The 19,593-nt window shown below is 44.0% G+C and overlaps 1 protein-coding gene across 2 annotated transcripts in view; it reads left to right on the forward strand.

Moving 5' to 3' along the window:
* zmp:0000001167 (protein phosphatase 1 regulatory subunit 12A) overlaps positions 1-18,712 on the forward strand; it is a 77,136-nt gene extending 58,424 nt beyond the window's left edge. The window contains exons 8-25 of one of the 2 annotated variants that reach the window (XM_060914472.1): positions 1,447-1,652; positions 2,364-2,473; positions 2,729-2,932; positions 4,024-4,121; positions 4,207-4,296; positions 4,376-4,474; positions 9,108-9,197; positions 9,356-9,446; positions 12,494-12,613; positions 12,794-12,890; positions 12,997-13,076; positions 13,173-13,229; positions 13,379-13,401; positions 13,494-13,557; positions 16,421-16,525; positions 16,617-16,667; positions 17,572-17,622; positions 17,743-18,712. In XM_060914472.1, coding sequence (XP_060770455.1) covers positions 1,447-1,652; positions 2,364-2,473; positions 2,729-2,932; positions 4,024-4,121; positions 4,207-4,296; positions 4,376-4,474; positions 9,108-9,197; positions 9,356-9,446; positions 12,494-12,613; positions 12,794-12,890; positions 12,997-13,076; positions 13,173-13,229; positions 13,379-13,401; positions 13,494-13,557; positions 16,421-16,525; positions 16,617-16,667; positions 17,572-17,622; positions 17,743-17,829 — 1,723 coding nt within the window. In that variant the 3' untranslated portion in view covers positions 17,830-18,712. Of the gene's footprint in view, positions 1-1,446; positions 1,653-2,363; positions 2,474-2,728; positions 2,933-4,023; positions 4,122-4,206; positions 4,297-4,375; positions 4,475-9,107; positions 9,198-9,355; positions 9,447-12,493; positions 12,614-12,793; positions 12,891-12,990; positions 13,077-13,172; positions 13,230-13,378; positions 13,402-13,493; positions 13,558-16,420; positions 16,526-16,616; positions 16,668-17,571; positions 17,623-17,742 lie in introns of both variants that reach the window. The other variant, XM_060914471.1, reaches the window with a different exon arrangement.
* The last annotated feature ends 881 nt before the right edge of the window (positions 18,713-19,593 follow it).

Below are 19,593 nucleotides of genomic sequence, written 5' to 3' on the forward strand. Positions count from 1 at the left end.
GTCAGACTTTTCTGTAGATAAGACGCTTCTACCGACCGCCGAGTACCCAGATATCGCGTTCTATCTGGTTTCGCTGCCGAAGAATCAAGTCCGACCTTGAACAAAACATGGCCCTTTTTTTTTTTTTTTGAGTGGGCGCCCAGTCTGGATTGTTTCTATCATGTAATTTTGCAGGCGCTCCGAGACGTGAAACAATAACACACGTGTTAGGGCCTCTGCATGCTCTTGCGACAAGGCTTTCGCAGATAGCTTTTCGCAGACAGTTGTAATTCATCGTTGAGCGGGGAGTAATAGGCGTGCATGATGTTATTCACCGGCACAACCCAAGGGGGCGCGAAGTCGCGAAATCGCTAGGAGTAGTTGGTGGGTGTGGTTAGTGGAGTGTTTATCCTCCGGTTACTTATAATGACTAGAACTGGAGTCGTATAGATGTCCGTACTTCCTCACTTCCTCGATCAACCGCTCTTCGTGCTGCTCCATCTTCGCTCGTGTTTTTAAAAATGGCGGTCGTGAAAACAAACCAAACCGGGAAAGTAGGGAAGCGGAAGTGCGTGTACAGCGGATGTAGAGTGGACCAGTTAGAGCCCTCTTGTCTGCGACGCTGTCTGCGAGGCTTCTGCGGTGGTCACAATTTTTGGGAGGTGCGCGCAGAGTGTCTGCGAAGGGGGGGGCTACGCAGACGCCATCTGCGATGCCATCTGCGAGGACTGCGGTGTCGGCATAAATTGGCCTTAAAAATTACAACAACGACTGAGTGAACTACAACAAGAGAACGTTTTTTTTTTTTATCAAAGTTCTAGCAACACAAAATAAAATTCTTTTGTGATATTATTGAGAGAGCTTTTGAATCTCCCCGGAGATAAAATGATTACTGCAAACACAAGCCGTTTTGGTTTTAGTTTCTGTTAGATCAGCCCTGCCGATGTTGTTCAGCCGTGCTCGTTTCCTCTCCGTACTAAGCCTCGGAGTTTCCTCGCCCTCTTTCTGAATCACGGACGGAATTCTAAAAAATCGGAACGTGCCACGGTCACGAGTACTGTTGCGACCACAACCATATACAGCACAAAGATATGGCATAGCTAAAAGAACGCTTAAAAGAAAGAGAGTTGCGCACGCGTGACCTGTGTTTTGTATGGAATATCGCTTGACCCCGCATTCGTATCTCCACCAACATGGCCGACATCCGGGTTTCTATTTTGCTTTGACGTCACTTGCAAGTCAAGGATTCCTGAAGGTATTGGACCCCCAATCTGAATTTTTATATCCGTCACGTTCTGTGAAAATTGACCGTTGTTCTGGCCAGTCATAAATTGGGATGCCAATACCTTCCACACCGCAGCCAAACTGCCTGCTCACTCATTCGCTTCACCTGTTCTGTTGCTCTCACCGATTGGCTGGTTTGCATGTCACTCGTGCTCCGCTGGCTGCGTTGGCCCGCCCCTGCAGGACGTCCATCTCTCGTATGAGCAGCAAGGAGAAGATCACGTTGCACGAGCGAGAGAAGCACCCTCCACCCGCCCTCCAGACTCCACCCGCGGAGGAAGAGGAGGAGGAGCCGCCAAACACCCAGAGCCGTCCAGGTGCGCCGTCCAAAGCCTCCAGCAGCTCCAGCTCAGAGGAGGAGAGCGAATCGGAGAGCGACGCTGAATCAGGTGAACACTACGAGCACTGCGTTTTCTGGAAATGCTCACTGGTCATCACACATCTGTAGTAATGGTGGCCGCATGCCGACGGTATACTTTATACTGCATGTAGTCCGTGTGGGCTCATCCAAAACGGCCAGTTGGAGCCCAGTGCAGTTTGACTGGTTGATTCAACCCCATTAGAATAATGGATTATGAAATGATTCATGAGGGTATGCATTATAAATCAGGAAGCATGTGTTTTCTGGAACACATTCCCATTAAAGCCAGTAGATTATTGACTCGTGTGGTTGGATTTCAGGCAGTTTGGGTTGTATTTTAAATGCAGACTGGTTAAACTGCCATGTGAGATCAGACCGAGTGCCAGGGAACGGAACAGAAGCATGTATGATGTGTTTTGGATAGATTACAGTAGGAAGATGACGAATTTTGGATAGAGTTCACAAAATACTTGTAAACAGGAATTAAATAATTCTTTTTTTTTCTTTTTTTTTTTACATTTTGGGCAGGGATGCATGGGATGGCATTGCTACCTCATGGGTCCAGGGCCCCTGGTTCAATCCTGAGCTCAGGTTTTTATCCCGTTATCATCCGTGGGTTCTTGGCAAAGAAACGAATACTGTGCAAATGCCCGTACAGCCGAACGTAGGATTGGTGCTAATCCTGCTGATTTGTGTTTAGGATTCATTTGAAGCCTGTTATGTGTCTGTCTGTTTTCAGAAAAAGCAAAAACCAGGGAGTTGATCAACAACTTGAACAACAAGCGCAACATCGCTGCTCCTATAACGACCACAAGCACGACCAGCAGCACAACAAACCAGGTTAAAAAGGTGCATTAGGAGTGCTGGAGTGTACTTTATACTGCAATCCTGCAAAACACAACAAGAGCGCATCATGATCCAAAGTGCACTTGAGGACGAGGTTCTTTAATCTGGACACGGTGCTTTGGAGCTTTTAGAAAACGCTGAACCTCGCGTGTTCTGTAAAGTTTTCTAGCTTATAACTGTTTGTTTTTCAATAGACTGTAAAGGAGACATATTGGAGTCGATTGAATGTGTTATACCTTCTAAACTTTGTGTGTGTAGCCGGAGCCGACCCGGCCCGCAGTGAGTGAAGCTCCGGGGTCGTGGAGGACGTCTCTGCGTAAAGCTAGCAGCTCGGTAACACTGGGAACCTCAGGCGCATCTGATGCAGCCACAGAAAACCCACGGGGCACCGAAAACACCTCAAGCGTCGGGATGTCCCGCTCAGCCTCCAGTCCGAGACTCAGCTCGGACACTGACACAAAGGTACACACGCGCTGATTCATACATGCATACCGTACACTCTTCTCCTCCTGTTTCTTTGCCATTTGTTTTCTAAAGCGCCCCCTGCTGGCAGCTAATTTAACTCTGTGTGTGTGTGTGTGTAATGCACTACTGACCAGAATCCAGAGAATAGTGTGTACACAATGTCCACACACTCATTAATTCCTGTCCATGAAACGCATCATTCTTCTGTAATCGTCTGGCAGCTAACGTGGATGACCTAAAAGCATATGATCATCGCTAGGAGTGTTAGAGCTCACACCAAACCCTAGCAGTGGTTTTTTTAATGCCGTTACAACACTTCGAGGTAATGCTGAGAGTATCGTGTGAGACGGGATCAAATTAGACATTTTATAAGCATTTTTACATGTTGCTGGTGGTCTCATCTCATCTCATTATCTCTAGCCGCTTTATCCTGTTCTACAGGGTCGCAGGCAAGCTGGAGCCTATCCCAGCTGACTACGGGCGAAAGGCGGGGTACACCCTGGACAAGTCGCCAGGTCATCACAGGGCTGACACATAGACACAGACAACCATTCACACTCACATTCACACCTACGCTCAATTTAGAGTCACCAGTTAACCTAACCTGCATGTCTTTGGACTGTGGGGGAAACCGGAGCACCCGGAGGAAACCCACGCAGACACGGGGAGAACATGCAAACTCCACACAGAAAGGCCCTCGCCGGCCACGGGGCTCGAACCCGGACCTTCTTGCTGTGAGGCGACAGTGCGAACCACTACACCACCGTGCCGCACGTTGCTGGTGGTTTTACCCGTTTATTCTGAAGGCGGAAGAAAGGAAAAACCACCAAATTTTTTTTTTTTTTTTTTGGCTGTGGTTTTAAATACGTAAATTTTTTTCCATGACTTGGAGTACCATTTATACATGTACGACTCGCGTGGGTTTTTTTTTTTTTTGTTAATTAAGTCATGTTTGGTGCTCAAATAAGGTAAAAGGGTGAGTGTTCAGATTTTGTTTGTAGACAGCCAGCAGCTCTGCTATTTCATCCAGAGGGAATTCATTCCAGCACCAACATAAACACATGTTCTCTGCCTCTTCTGTGCTGCAGGAGCCCAGGTTAGCCCGAGTGCGGCCCACTCCGTCCAGACGTCTGTGCACCAGCGTCGGAAACAGTGAAATCGGCAGCACCTCAGACAACCCCAGCAGGTCTGTGTGTTTTAAGAAACATCCTAGCAAATACATCGTGGTTTTTATTATTTCTGGGTACGAGACGTGTGATTTTTGTGCGCAGCTGGTTGAGCAGGAGCTCCTCATACACACGAAGGCTGAACAGCCAGTCAGGCAGTGAGCCGGCAGCACAGAACCCCTCTTTACCTCGCAGGTTAGTACCACACACACACACACACACACACCATTATCATGTTTCTGATCTGCTTTTAACCCTGTCTCTCTGACTTCAGCTCATCTTATGGAAGGAAGCTCGATGACTCTTCAGTGACCTCCGTCACCACACAGGGAACATCTGGACTCGGTCGCCTCAACAATATAGTGGCTCAGAGGTGTGTGGGTGTGTGTGTTTACACTAGCAGTACAACAGTGGAGCAACGCTACAAAGGTTATGCCATGCTGACCGAGAACGGGCTTTCCAACTGCTATGTTTCAAACAGGATTGTGAACATGCGCACGCACACACGCATAGTTATATGTATGACAAAGAAAAACAAACCTTTTGAGAGACGTACCTTAATTATATCCAGGATAACAGTACCTTGTTTGTTTTAAAGTCAGGGTAGGTAATTTTGTAGAAACCAGCAAGAGTAAGCTAGATTTTTGAAAGTGTCCAGTTGAAAAATCCCACCCCCTACCCCCAAAGCCACTCCTCCAAAACATGAACGCGCACTGCCTGACTACTGTGGAACGAGTCCATGAGGGATCGTGGTGTTGGAGGAGCGCAGTGCGTCGTCATGTCCAACTAACTCGTGTCTCGTTCACGTGAGAAAAAGCCTAACGTTTATCAAAATGAATGTAAACAATAAACATGCCCGTTAGTGCTTCCAGCTGTCGACAAGCTCGCTAGCTTTAGCACGATGTCCAAAATATGGCTCTCTGGCCTTGTGAAAGACTCTGGTTACATGCAGTGCGCGCGCACACGGGTAAACAGGCCGTCCAGTCATTTCATTCGGATCAAATGAAACGATTGGACGGGATTTTTACAGCCCTGCAACTGTCACAGATTTTTTATTTTTTATTTTATTTTATTCATTTATTTTTAAATATCGGCGCACTTGATGTTCGTTGCTGTCAGGTAAAGCAAATTAATTAGGGCTGTCGAAGTTAACGCGTTATTAGTGCGTTAACGCAATTTAATTTGATCGCGATTTTTAAAAATGACGGCGTTATCGCAGGGTATTTAAACAACAGTGAATTGGGCTCATCTTGGTAAGGAACAATGCAGATTTTTGCGGGTGACTAGCATGCAAAATAAAGCTAGTTATAACAACTTTGTGGTAAAACGAAGCTCTACAACTTGTCAAATAAACCCGCAACATGGTCAGTTAAATTGTAGTCTGCATATGCGGTGCAGTGCGAGTTCCGTTTGCTTTCACTTTCCCGGGTGAAATGTGTTGATATCTGATGGGCTACGATCGGGAATGCGCACACTCCCTTTTCTCCACCTGTAGATTGTAGGTAGCCTAGCGATTTCCAAATAGCCTACCGCTTCACTTGAATGAACTTGCAGGAGTCAAACTACTTCCTCTTTGCTCTTCGAAGTGTAGCTTGCAGCCATTACCGTTGAGGAAAAAAAATACAGTCTGTTATTTCTCCAAATCGTATTTTGCACATAGCCTGCAGTATGCCCAACAGATGTCTGACAGGCTGCATTGGAAAGAATATGCTGCACGCCTAGATCTAATATCAAAACCCGAATGCCAAATATTTGTGCATTAGGCCGATATATTGTCTATCATAGAGAAGATGAGCCTTATAATTGACATGGAGCATCAGAGCGTATATTCAAATGTTTGCTCTGATGTAGAAATGTATTTGAGTACAATTTAAACAGATGTTTAAAGTTTTTTTGCGATTAACTGCATAATTTTATGAGATTAATCGCGATTAAAAATTTTAATCGTTTGACAGCCCTAAAATATATATATAACTAAAAATGCTTCTAAAATGCCTTTAAAAGTAGACGGCCTTTTGATTTCATAAAATCAGTGAAATTTAGTTCCCTCTGAAATTTGGTCATTGTGATATATGTTTATTTTTGTAATATTGGGGGGGAAAAACAACCCAGGCCGTTCTGTGGCTGGGACGTTATTTAGTTTGAGGGATTCCCGAGCAAATAATGTGCATGAAATCGCTCGCTTTGCACAGTCGAGCAGACAGAGGAAGTCCGTGTGCGCATGCACAGGTTTATCTTCTTCTTTTGGGTTTTACAGCAGCGGGCATCCACAGTGTTGCATTACCGCCATCTACAGGTTTACCTTGACCGTGCACTGACTGTTCCATCATTCTGTCGCTAAACGAACAGCTGATCACACCGAGGTGCTCGCTGACCGCCGATATTTATTAGTTTGGTCCTGCGTTTCCTTTCCTTCGCAACATAACATCTTTTCTTCTCTCTTTCTGTTACTGTAGTCGGTCTTTCACGTTTCATTCGCACACTCGCGTCCTTCGTTTTCCTCTCCTGTTTCAGATTTGTATCCCATAATGCCTTGCACGAATGGGAAAGCCCACCACGTGATGCATGACATGGTGTCTTGAATTGGGTCATGGTGAAGCAGGAAAAAATAGCGGAGAATTTAGGGCCACAAGGCTGTAAATTCATTAATTGTTCCAATTTTTAAAAAATTGGAAGTCTGTAATTCAAATTCAGTAGCTTTTGGTCCACTCAACAAAAATAATTGGGTGTCGGGAAAATTATTTTTATGACCTACGTTTTTGAAAAATCTGAAAGGCAGTATAACTTTAAATCAGGGGTTTCCAAAATTTTCTTGTTTGGGCCAAATGGAGAAATACCTGGAGTAAAGACTTTTTCTCAAATAATAACTAAACCTGAATAAAATAAAAATGAAATGATCCTCCTTGATTTTACACCATGTAACAGGTGGTACCAGGTCACCTCGAAGACCTTTTATTCAGGTCGCTAACTCAGTCGGATGGCTCTAAACACATTTTCAGCATTATGTAAAGATTTGGCAGATTTCACTCAGCACTTAATTCTAACGGGAACACTTGTGTGTTTTGGACTGAAGTCAGGTGCAAGTGAAGTGGAGATGTGAAGCACGTTGCAAATGTGACTACAGTCAAACCTCGGGTCACGAACAAATCGGGCTACGGACACCATTTCCGAATAAATTTTGCTTCGATTCGCGAACGATGCTTCGATGCACGAACGCACAAACTGGCGGGCTTCCGCACCACGCGACGTGTGCGGCAGCATCAGTTGCACTCAAGGTGGCGCGCTGTGAACATTGTTCATCATTGCGCTGTGTTGATACGATTTTTTTGCTTTTTGCATTAAATTAACCCTCGTTATGGCTCCCAAGAAAGTGAAAAGTGTTAGTGCTCCTCCATCCACGTGTGCCAGCAACTATCGACCACAAAGGTAAAGTGTACTGTACAATTATGTTTTATTTTAGTATTACTGTATTTTTCTATAATTAAGGTCATCTTTAATCCCTTTCTGTATTTTTTTTTTCCACACACAAACCCATAAAAAGTTCCCAAAAAAACTCTTTCTGGGGCCGGTGAACGGATTAATTGGATTTACATTAATTTCAATGGGAAAAATTAATTCGGTTCACGAACAGAGTCAAAAGGGGTGTTCACACGGCAACTTTTACTCCGGTGTAGCACCGGGGCTGCCCCGGTAGAGCGTTCACACGGTACAAAGTTATAGCGGTGTAGCCCCTGAAAGCTGCTTAAACCGGTGCAAATCTAACCCTGCTTGGGAGGTGGTTTAAGAAATTTACTCCGGAGTAAATGCTAGTTTGCGAGGCAGCACCGATTATAAAATGGGACGTCTGAACGCTACAGGGGTAGACTCGCTACGCGTGAGGAGAGTTGATTACATACGGGCATTGCATAATTTGCATCCTGGTATTTTGCGCTTCCAAAATGGCGAATATCAACAACAACGGAACTGCGTGTCTTCCAGTGTTGCCGGATTGGGCGGTTTTAAGTGCATTTTGGCGGATTTGAACATATTTTGGGCTGGAAAACGTCAGCAGTATCTGGCAACACTGGTGTCTTCATCCACGTTGTTTTCCCGGCGCTTGGTGATGCCATGACAACCGGGAAAAGGAAGTACATTTTCACACATGCGCATATTTCATTTCCGCATTATTACTATCGTATAGCACGGTCGCAAAAACTGCCGTGTGAACGCAAGTGGGGCTGCACCGGTGCTAACACGCTTCTCTAGTAAGCAGGTTTGTGACGTGTGAACGCTCCACAAAATTTACACCGGTGTAAGATATATCGGTGCAGCATCGATGCAAATATGTGCCGTGTGAACACCCCTAAAGAAATTAAGTTTGTAACCCGAGGTACCACTGTATCAGTATTTATCTTGGGTCTCGATCATCTCTTGTTCAGCATAATTAGAGAAAACTGTTGATGTCTTCGATTCATTGTGGGTTGTTTTTGTTTTGCGAAAACTTTTTTTTTTTGTGTGATTTTTTTTTTCTTGCATCTTTTGCATATAATTTATAGCGACGACTTTTTTCCGTGAGTCCACTCACTTATAAAGTGACCTTCTGCAAAGAGTTTTCTGCACAGACCTATAAACTTCTAGCAAGCCTTTGTAGCGCCTTTCCTTGCACTTGGTTGGCACACACAACTGGTTTGGTTGCGCAGACAGGCTTGTTTGTTCTTGTTCAACACAACATGAAAGAGTGACACTTGGTTTCACAATCGTCCTTCGTTACAGCGCCGGGTGCCTGACAAATTAAACAGACCCACGTCTCTCTGCGTTCCGTTTTTCATTTATTCAGTATTGCCATGTCTGTCCAACAGCTTGGTTGCTTTTCGACATCCCTGCTTTAGGTTAAAAGAGTTTCTATGTAGTCACTTCTCCATCGTCGTGTTACCGCTCACAAAATAAAATGCTGGCTGAATCATCCAGCCGTGGTGGTTTACACGATTGTTTAGCGCACAAACAGCCCATCCTTTTCCATCACACAGGTTAGCTCAGGAAGAGTCCGAAAAGAAGGAACCCATATCCACGACAATCTCCTCGACAACAGGCGAGCAGGAGACGAAGCAGAGGCGGAGGTGAGTGTAATAGAGCTGGTGTGCTCGTGTTTTGGACATTTATTAGTCTAGCTAAGGATAAATTGCAGTCTGCTTTTTCAACCTCATTTAATAGTCTTGTAAACACCCTCTGTGTACTGCATCTTATTAAGGCCTTTTGTTTGTGTGCGCGTGCGCAGATCATATCTGACCCCAGTACGTGATGAAGAGGCTGAAGCTCAGAGAAAAGCTCGCTCCAGACATGCACGTCAGTCCAGACGCCCTACTCAGGTTCGCTTGCTCTTAAACTTTAGAATTTTGACCCAATCATGGCATTAAGCACCATTTGCGCAGAATCACTTAGACGGGTTAATTCGCTAATCATAATCAAGTCTTGCATATATATTGGGCTTTCAGTGATTTTTCTCCCCTTGAACTGTTCTTTTTCTGTGGCGGAATGATTGTACGACATAAGAATTTGGTGCACAAGTTTTAATTTATTTAGGGTTTTCTGAAATCATGCCTACTGAGTCAAAAATACACACATGCACCCACTTAGATTATTAATTCAGTGGTGCTGAAAGTTCCAAAATATCTTTTAACTTGCCAAGGCCTCTTAACTTCCTGTTCGTGATCATGATCGACTACAGCTGGTAGCTTCTCTGTGCAACATAAAAGGGTTTGTTTGAGAGCACTCATTGGATTGACCAACACACAGTACAGTGGGAAAGTCCAAGGAGCTCAGTGCAGATCTGAGAAAGAGGATGAGATTTACACTTAGGAATGGGTATACTAGTGCATCTCAAAAAATTAGAATATTGTGAAAAAGTTCAATATTTCCCATCAGTTATTTAAGAAAGTGAAAATGTTATATATTATAGACTCATTACACATAAACTAAAATGTTTCAAGCATTTTTCTATTTTAATTTTAATCAGTATGGCATACAGTACAGAAACATTAAAAAAAAATATTAGAATATTTAATTTCGAGTTTGAGTAAAACAGTATGAACACAGTGTATCTCTCGGTCTAGTTCAGTACACACAACCACAATCATGGGGAAGACTGCTGGCTTGACTGTTGTCCAGAAGATGATCACTGATGCCCTCCACAAGGAGGGTAAGCCACAAAAGGTCATTGCTGAAAAGGGTGGCTGGAAAAGGTGCACAAGCAACAGGGATGGCCGCAGTCTTGAGAGGATTGTCAAGAAAAGTTGATTCAAGAACTTGGGAGAGCTTCACAAGGAGTGGACTGAGGCTGGTGTCGGTGTATCAAGACCCATCACGAACAGACATCTTCAAGAAAGGGGATACAACTTTCGCATTCCTAATATCAAGCTACTCCTGAGCCAGAGACAATGTCAGAAGTGTCTTATCTGGGCTAAGGAGAGAAAGAAATGGACTGTTGCTCAGTGGTCCAAAGTCCTCTTTTCAGATGAAAGTACATTTTGCATTTAATTTGGAAATCACGGTTCTAGCGTCTGGAGGAAGAGTGGAGAGGCACAGAATCCAAGGTGTTTGAAGCCCAGTGTGAAGTTTCCACAGTCTGTGATGATTTGGGGTGCCATGTCATCTGCTGGTGTTGGTCCACTGTATTTTATCAAGTCCAAAGTCAACACAGCCATCTACCAGGAGATTTTAGAGCACTTCATGCTTCCATCTGCTGACGAGCTTTTTGGAGATGCTGATTTCCTTTTCCAGCAGGACTTAGCACCTACCCACAGTGCTAAAACTACTACCAAATGGTTTGCTGACCATGATATTACTGTGTTTGGCCAGCCAACTTGCCTGACCTGAACCCCGTAGAGAATCTATGGGATATTGTCAAGAGGAAGATGAGAAACCCCTGACCCAAAAATACAGATACGCTGAAGGCCACTATCAAAGCAACCTGGGCTTCAATAACACCTCAGCAGTGCCACAGACTGATCACCTCCATGCTGCACCGCATTGATACAGTAATTCATGGTAAAGGAGCCCCAACCAAGTATTGAGTGTATAAATGAATATACTTTTCAGAAGTTGGACATTTCTGTATTGTAAATCCTTTTTTTGATTGATCTTAGGGAATATTCTAATAATTTGAGATACTGGATTTCTGATTTTCATGAGCTATAAGCCATAATCATCAAAATTAAAACAAAGGCTTTAAATATTTCACTTTACATGTAATGAATATAGAATATATGAAAGTTTACCTTTCTGAATTAAATTATGAAACAAAGGGAACATTTTCATGGTATTCTAATTTTGAGATGCACTAGTGTGTGTGTGTGTGTGTGTGTGTGTGTGTGTGTGTGTGTGTGTGTGTAATATATATCCTTTCTTGCTTGCTTGGCGCCATTTCTAAACAACTGCCGATTTTTTTCCAAGATCGTCAGTTCAAACAACTGTACGCAAGTACAAGTTATTGGGAGGTGTAGCACTTTTCCAGGCTGCTTTGTTTGGAGAAGACCCAAACTGTCACCCTCAGCTGAAAGGAAACGGGTTCAACTGGTCAGGTACCACCAAGGTACAAGCCTACCATGAACTGGAGGCTACTGGAACACCAGTGTCCCTGTCTACGTCGTCATGGACTGAGAGGCTGCTATCCACAGGAGAAGCCCCTGCTCCAAAAGCCGCACCTTCCAGCTCAAAGTTTGCAGCTGACCACATGGACAAAGAAAAAGCCTTCTGGAAGAAAGTTTTATGGTCAGATGAGATGAAGATTGAGTCATTTGTCCATAATGAGCCAGAGGAGCAGTGTACCAGTTGTTAAACATGGTGGTGGTAGCATCATGCACTTGGGCTGTGTTGCTCCAATGGAACTGATGCATCGCACAAAGTGGATGGAATAATGGTGGTCTACCTCAGAATTTTGTGACCCCCTGAACCTGAACACAATAGGGTGTTCAACAGGACAGTGACCCAGACATCTATCCAAGCTGGTTGTGGAATGGATAAAGCAGGCTAATGTTAAGCTTCAAACTTCAACCCTGTCAAAAATATGCAGACTGTGTTTAATGTCTGTGCCATGAAACACACAAATTGAACCCTACTAATTCTGCCAAGAGGTGTGGTCAGATATCCGACCAGAAGCTTGTTAATGGTGACCAAAAGCATCTGGTCAGGGTGAACCTTGCTAAGGGGCATTTAACCAAGTATTAGGTGTGCTGTATGTCGAAGTTTTGACCTTCTGTGTATAATTTAGACCCTGTGTTGATTTCAGAAAACCTGTGACATTGCCATGACATTCATGTCTGTATGTAAACTTCTGATCGCAGCTATCCAGCTCTAGCAGGCAAGTGTTGTGTTGGTGTATGCGTATCTCGTACTATTGTTTTGTTTTTGTCTCTAGGGTGTAACACTGACTGACCTCCAGGAAGCAGAGAAGACAATAAAGACTGAAAACAAGGGAAAAGAGAAGACTAAGGAGGAAGAGGAAAAAGAAGCAAAGCAGAAGAAGGGAGAGGAAGGGGTGAGAAAGGTTGAGATTGTTGACCTGAGCTCTAAGACAGTCCAGTGCATGTTGAGCCTTCGTGCATCATCCCGAATTGTCTGATTTTATTATGCAGATTTATTTTAGGTCCTGATATTTTCAGAAGATAATTGTGTGCATTTTGTCATTTCTCTTCTCTTTCTCGGTCTGTGTGTGCAGGAGGTGAGTTGGAGGTCTCGTATTGCAAACTTGCAGAAGTCGGATCTGCTGGGACTCACTCACCCTCCTGGTGCACCTCGTCCTGCTGACAGGAGAGGTGACCTTTTACTGCCTATTGACCTTTACTCGTGAATAATCCAGACATGTTCTTTTTACCTGTAGAGTGTGTGTTTTTTTTTTTTTTTTTTTTGTGGTAGATGCAGAGGACAGTCTGGCTGAAATTGAGGAGCGAGCGAGGGAGAGGAGGCGAGCAAGAGCTCGGAGGAGAGAAAGAGCAGGAGAGGTGAGCGATGGGGAGGGAGAGGTGAGCTGTGTGTGAATGTTGTGAATTAATGAGTACCAGGATGGGGGGTTTGATATTTTGACCTCCTGTACGTAGAGTGAAGATAACGAGCCTAGTGCAGAAGATGAGAGCAGAGGTGGGCCGGACCCACAGGTTTGAGTAACAGCCTCACTAAAGCACTTTATATCTTCATTTATGCATTTTCTTCTTCACTGTTTATGTATGTCCATACACACAACCTCTCATACGTGTGTGTGTGTGTGTGTGTGTGTGTGTGTGTGTGTGTGTTTTCCATGATACAGGTAGACCGATATATTAGCAGCAGGTACATCTTTTGACATTTGACCATTTGATTTATTCGGTTGAGCAAAGATCAGATTGACCTCAGTCTCTCTTCTCTCCGTCTTCGTCTCTCAGGTCTAATCCAGCCCTCAATGACTGTCTCATGGCAGGGGGATCAGATGTTAAAGATTATAAAAGGGTAGGTGTCTCTTTTTGTCACCAGGGACCAGGCTTGTAGTACTCTAGTCCAGGACTCTGACTCCAGTCCGACTCGTGACCCGACCTGGACTCGTGCATTAACTGCATTCGGACTCGTAAATTGGAGATGAGGACTCGGATTTTTTTTTTTGTAACCTGCCATAATAATTTGACATCAGACATTTATATCTACATTAACTTTTATAATAACTTCATGCAAGAGTGTCACACCTGCGTGCCCTGGTGCATGCATCAGATAGACTCTCGGGTACGCTCCGGACAGCCCGTGCACCGTAAACGACTTGCACCTACACAGGATCAGTGTGCCGATATAAAGACTGAAAACAGACTTGCTTTGCAAAGTATTGAGTTTCATTGCTGACACATTACCGAGCCTTGTTTGGTTTCCTGATCCCTGATTTTCCTGTTTCTCGTCTTTGATTCTGCCTCGTCCACAATAGCCTGTTTGTGTCTCACTCTGCCTATAGAGATCTTGCAGTCACGTGACCGGAAAGTACACAACCGCCGTCTTGTCGGTCAAAAACACCGCTGAATACTGCTGCACTCGTGTACAGAATGGATCAGTTTCAACCGACGGACTACACGGCTCATTTTTCTAATGAACAGATAACTAGATATATGTCTAAAATAAACGATCTACAGATTTGTGACCCTTATGGCTTACCGGACGGAGTTTTCACGACCGGATTTTGAACTGCCAGCGGAATACCCAGACGTGTATAATTACCTCATTAACTTTCCCTCGCTGTTCAGTGGTGAAGCACTGCGTGCTTATAAATCTCTGGACAGTTATCTTTACAGAAATTCAGGATTTGTCAGCGACTCAGATGTGGCATCTTGTAAACAAGAATCCTCATTGGATGGGTAAGTCACTTAAGTATTGAGTATAGCACTGACCAGCCGATTATAGAATAAGGTAATTCCAGCTGTAATTCCAAATCGTCCGTGTTGTTTACATGGATCTGGCGTTGGAGAGGTAGAGGCTTAGCAGTGGAGGTTTGAGTGGCTGTTTTCTGAGCTTAGTCAACAGGCCGGCTCTGCAGCCTCGCTTTTGCTTCCGCTCCCGGCACCGCCTCCTTCGCTTTGCCTCCGATAACAATCCACGGAGACCCCGCTGGTCTCGCTATCTCGTCCGGAATGTTGTGCATGTGATGGAAATCGCTACAAACCGTCATTTTCTGCTGGAAACCCATGTCCAGTAAGTCCATATGGTTGTAGTGGATATTGAAGTCCAGTACAGACGAACAACATGCAAAAATACACACAAAAAACGTGCACAGGTAGGGAGAGCTTGTAGCCGCAGCCGTTGTAGTAGGTATATAGTAGGGTTTTCCAGAAGAAAAGGTAAAAGCAGAAGTAGAAGGCGGAATATGGCGTTTGACCGACAAGATGGCATCTGTCACAATCTGGATCGGCTGCGACGTCACATGCAAGTGCTCCATTGCCTGTCTCACTGTTTTATGATTTTGCCTGCCGTTCCGGATTGTTTACCGTCTTCACTTGTATTAATAAACACACCTTCTGCACTTACATCCGTCTCCCAACCATCTCTGACAGAATACTTCACACTTCCTGATAAAGAGAAGCACGTTCACCTGTTCAGGAACAAACTAACGTTAATGGTGCTAAAATGTCTGGAGTGAAGCCCCAGGATTGTCCGCTTTGCTTATACAGACTTCTCGTGCAGTGGGAAAAAAATGCACTGCTATGTGTTCCATACGTAGAAGAACTATCGAGGAGACGACGGGGACGACCTCGAACTTCAATCATTTGGTAAGACTCCACCCAGAGAAGGAAGTGACACGCTGCATTCATTGCTCTGTTGATAGCGGGGCTTGCTTGCTGACTGATGAACTAGCTAGTGTTGACCTTCTCTTATGTTGATAGTGGGCGGAGCTTGCTGAGCGATGAACAAGCTTTTTATCTGTAGCCTATTAACTAAAACGATTACTAAAACGATACCTCGGGTGCACAATAACCTCGGATGGCGGGAGTGACACCGAAATCAAGAAAAGAACTGGTATATCCAAATCTACCTTCAACAACATGAAATGCATTTTCACAAACAGAAACATAAGCCTCAACACAAAAATCAGGACCTTGAAGACCTATATATGGTCAATCCTTCTCTATGGGTGCGAATGCTGGACTTTGACAAAGGATACTGAACGCCGCCTGGAAGCAGTTGAGACATGGTTTATAAGGAGAATCCTGAGGGTCTCGTGGACGGACAGAAAGACAAACGAGGAAGTAATGCAAATGGCGGGGTACAAGAGATCACTCCTCAACACCATCCTTGAAAGACAAATGAAATTCTTTGGGCACATAATGAGAGCAAACGGATTGGAAAAGTGCTTGCTGTTAGGAAAGATCATTGGCAAAAAAAGCAGAGGAAGACAGCGGACAAAGTTCACAGACAGCCTGAACAAGATCGCAACGAACCACCAGTTCTCTACCATTGATCTCATCAGACGGACTGAATGCAGAGAGGAATGGAGAGCCATGATTGTCAATGTCTGTCTGCAAGACCAGACCTGACACCTAAAGAAGAAGAAGATGATTAACTAAAACGGGGCAGTCGAGCAGTAACGTTAGTCCAACACAGTAGCAGAGACGCTTTCACATAAAGGCAGCAACAGCCACCGTCAAATGGTGCGGATGGAGTCTTGTTCTCGGACTCGACTCGCTATTTTCTTTAATGACTCGGACTTGAACAGTGGGGACTCGAGACTGGACTCGGACTCAAGGTTTTGTGACTCGACTACAATGCCAGGGATGTTAAGCCTGTGTGTATTTTGCATATAGTCGTTGACTCAGTGCTGTTGTGTGTGTGTGTGCGCTAGTTGTTTGAGAGGTTGTCTAGGGAGAACACTCAGCTGCAGGCTCAACTACAGGACACACTGAGGAGTGTGTCTGTGACTAGAATGGAGCTGGAGAAAGCAACGCAGGTAAACACATGCTTGAAAACATTGTACATTTCAAATCCTCATGTTGGACCCAGATCTCCGTGCTAACAGCAAATGTGTTTGTGTGATACAGAGGCAGGAGAGGTTCAGTGACTGCACTGCTCTTTTGGAGTTGGAGAAAAAGGTGTGCGTTTGCTTGTCCTCTTCTCTAATCAAGTTAAGAGTGCGCTCATTGCTCCATATAACTTGTGTACATTTGAACGAAATCCAGCCGTCTGTGGCCGTGAGTCAAGAGAACAAAATTGGCCATGCTCTCAGAATGAGGGGGCTGCGTACTCTGAGCCCTCATGAGCCAGTTATTACCCGTTATGTTGGCGCATGTATGCGGAAGAGGGCAGAAAGCACTTTCCTCAGAAGAGTGTATTACTTCCTTGACTCTTGTAAAGAATACCGTAAATACAGGGTGTCTCAAAAAAATGTACTCACACTTTAACTGTCCCTAACATGCTGCCTTTTTTGTGTTGCAGGTGTAATTAATTAATCACAGCATGGCAGGAAATTATCGCACCAAACCAAGAACAATTGATGCATTGAAATTGGAAATTGAAAGACAATGTCGCGATATTCCTAATGACCTGTTTCGTGACGTTTGCGAATCCCTTGGTGCGCGTTACCAGCGTTGTCTGGACAATAATGGTCATCAATTTGAACATTTGCGAACGTGATTCTTCAATTACATTTGTCTTCTGTATTCGAAGCTATTCCATTTCACTCCATGTTCATAAATAAAGGTTTTCACGTCATTCAAAGTGTGAGTACATTTTTTTGAGACACCCTGTATATACAGGGTCCGAGCATCCTGACTAAACAGAAGAGTGGTCCAATGATCTAAACACCATGCAAAAATATTTGAACGCTTTTCATACCCGAGTAAAAGCTGTATAATTTGTTGATCCGTCTTTCGCTGTGAAAATTGTATGGTCACATGCACCGTTATCGCTCACATGGTACTTGATGGTAAAATCATTTACTAGTTGCTTGTATCAGATTTACTACTCGGTCATCTCTCACTTTTTTTTTTTCTTTAGGAGAAGGTGATGTTGGAGAGACGAGCAGCAGAGTTAGAGGAGGAGCTGAAAGTAAGAACAGCACACACCCAGAACTCCATTTTTCATCGATTTTTAGCCTCGGTTACTTTACACATCAGCTCCAACTTTTGTGGGGTTCCCCTCCCCCCCCTCTGTGTTTTGTGCTTGCAGGTATTGGGGGATTTAAAAGTGGATAATCAGAGGCTGAAGGATGAAAACGGAGCGCTCATCCGTGTGATCAGCAAGCTCTCGAAATAGACAATGAGAACGCACAAGTGAACGAACGAGAGGGAGAACAGAAAATAGAACGAGGCTCGGAGAGAGACAATCCACCCCTTCCCCCATCCTCACATCCTGTGCCAAAGAATTAGCTGTGTGAGAGAGAAAGGGAACGAAAGAATGATGGAGCACATCACTTCTTTTTTTTTTCTTTTCTTTTTAAACGTACACCGTTTAAATGAACTGCATTTTGGCCTGAACCCTACCTGTCTTGTCTGAGAGGGTGTGTGCACACGAATAGTAAACTACTCCAACACATGCACATCCAGTAGGAACTCCGATTGCCCCCATGTTCGGGAGTCTAGTTGGAAATGTATGCACACACTTGGCAGGCTTGTGCGTGCACAGAAGGCATTCGCATGAGTGCTACACACATTCCACACCTCTCGGGCTCCTTTAGGTCTGCAGTAATTTTGCACTTTGCATACACTTCTCTCTCATACACACACACAGGCTGATTTAGTTTCTTGTTGTGTAAGTTGCCAATTCTATGTCCACTTTGTTACCCAGTACTGGCTAAAAGTACAGCCATACAAGCACTCCAATCAACGACGAGACCAGTACAATTCTCTCACACACGCGCAGTCGGGGAAATCTGTGCAAATCCACTTTACTGTTGTGCACAAGCCTATCCTGCTATGCATTGTGTATTTTCTTACACGTATTGATATAAAGGTGAAGAAATAGAATATTGTTTTCATGTGTTTTTCGTCAATTCCTCGCACCTGTTGTTCAGCATCGAGGATGGTAACTTTGTTTATTATATAAATGGACATATTCCCTTAAAATAATAATGTCAAAAGTAACGTGATACCCATGTGTTTTTAATATATAATAAATGAATTTCAGCACTTAATAAAAACGTTGTGTGTTCATAGCTTAGTGTCAAGTATTTGATGTTCACTGTCGGTTTCTTCTCTTTCTAGAGCAAGGCTTCTTAGTCCTGGGGTTTAATAATTAGCTGTTCAGGTGTGCTCGGATGTTAATATTATATTCACGTTTCAAAACAAACCACATAGCTGCATTGTGTTTTCACTTCAGATCGAAGAGCAGTCCCAACAGGACAATTACATATAGTGTACAAATGGTTTTGCTTTTATATTGGTGAAAACAACATTCCATAGTGAAAAACGAAGCCTTCATTGTGTTGCTCTTATATTAGTGCAATAGGTAGTTTTTCTGACTAGTACAGTTGGAAAAATTTTGTAGAACATGATCATTTTCATCATCTCAAGGATGCTTCCTTGGTAGGATGAGTTCTTCAGAGGCTAGGCAGGTGTGCGTCATTGAAACGGGCTCACTTTTTCAAAACATGCACGTAGGATTTTGGGTGCTTTTAAGAACACCGAGGATACCGTACACACATGCATCCTTAAATTCTCTAGGTGAAGGACTCGGTCCTTGGAAGAATTGAAAAGATCCTAGACATTGGATCAGTCTTTCTGTGGGATTCGATGATGTGGCATTGTTGAAATGCAGCTGTTGAGGAGGTTTCCTTTACATTGAGAAACACCCATTGTGTTTACATAGGCTTCCTGTTTGGTCTTTTTATAAACGCACTCCAAAGCTCATTCACTCCATCCCCAATCTCAGTCTGTTTGGGAAGGAAAACATGGTGGAATTTGGTAGGCGCCCAGCACAACCAGATACTTTTACTGTGAGCGAAAAGAAATATGCCATCCTTCCAAAAACTAGCACTTTTCCAAGACATGGAATGGGAGGGGTGGGTTCAGGTAGGAAACA

The sequence above is a fragment of the Neoarius graeffei genome, chromosome 2 (assembly GCF_027579695.1).
Source record: "Neoarius graeffei isolate fNeoGra1 chromosome 2, fNeoGra1.pri, whole genome shotgun sequence".
Classification (NCBI taxonomy): Eukaryota; Metazoa; Chordata; class Actinopteri; order Siluriformes; family Ariidae; genus Neoarius; species Neoarius graeffei.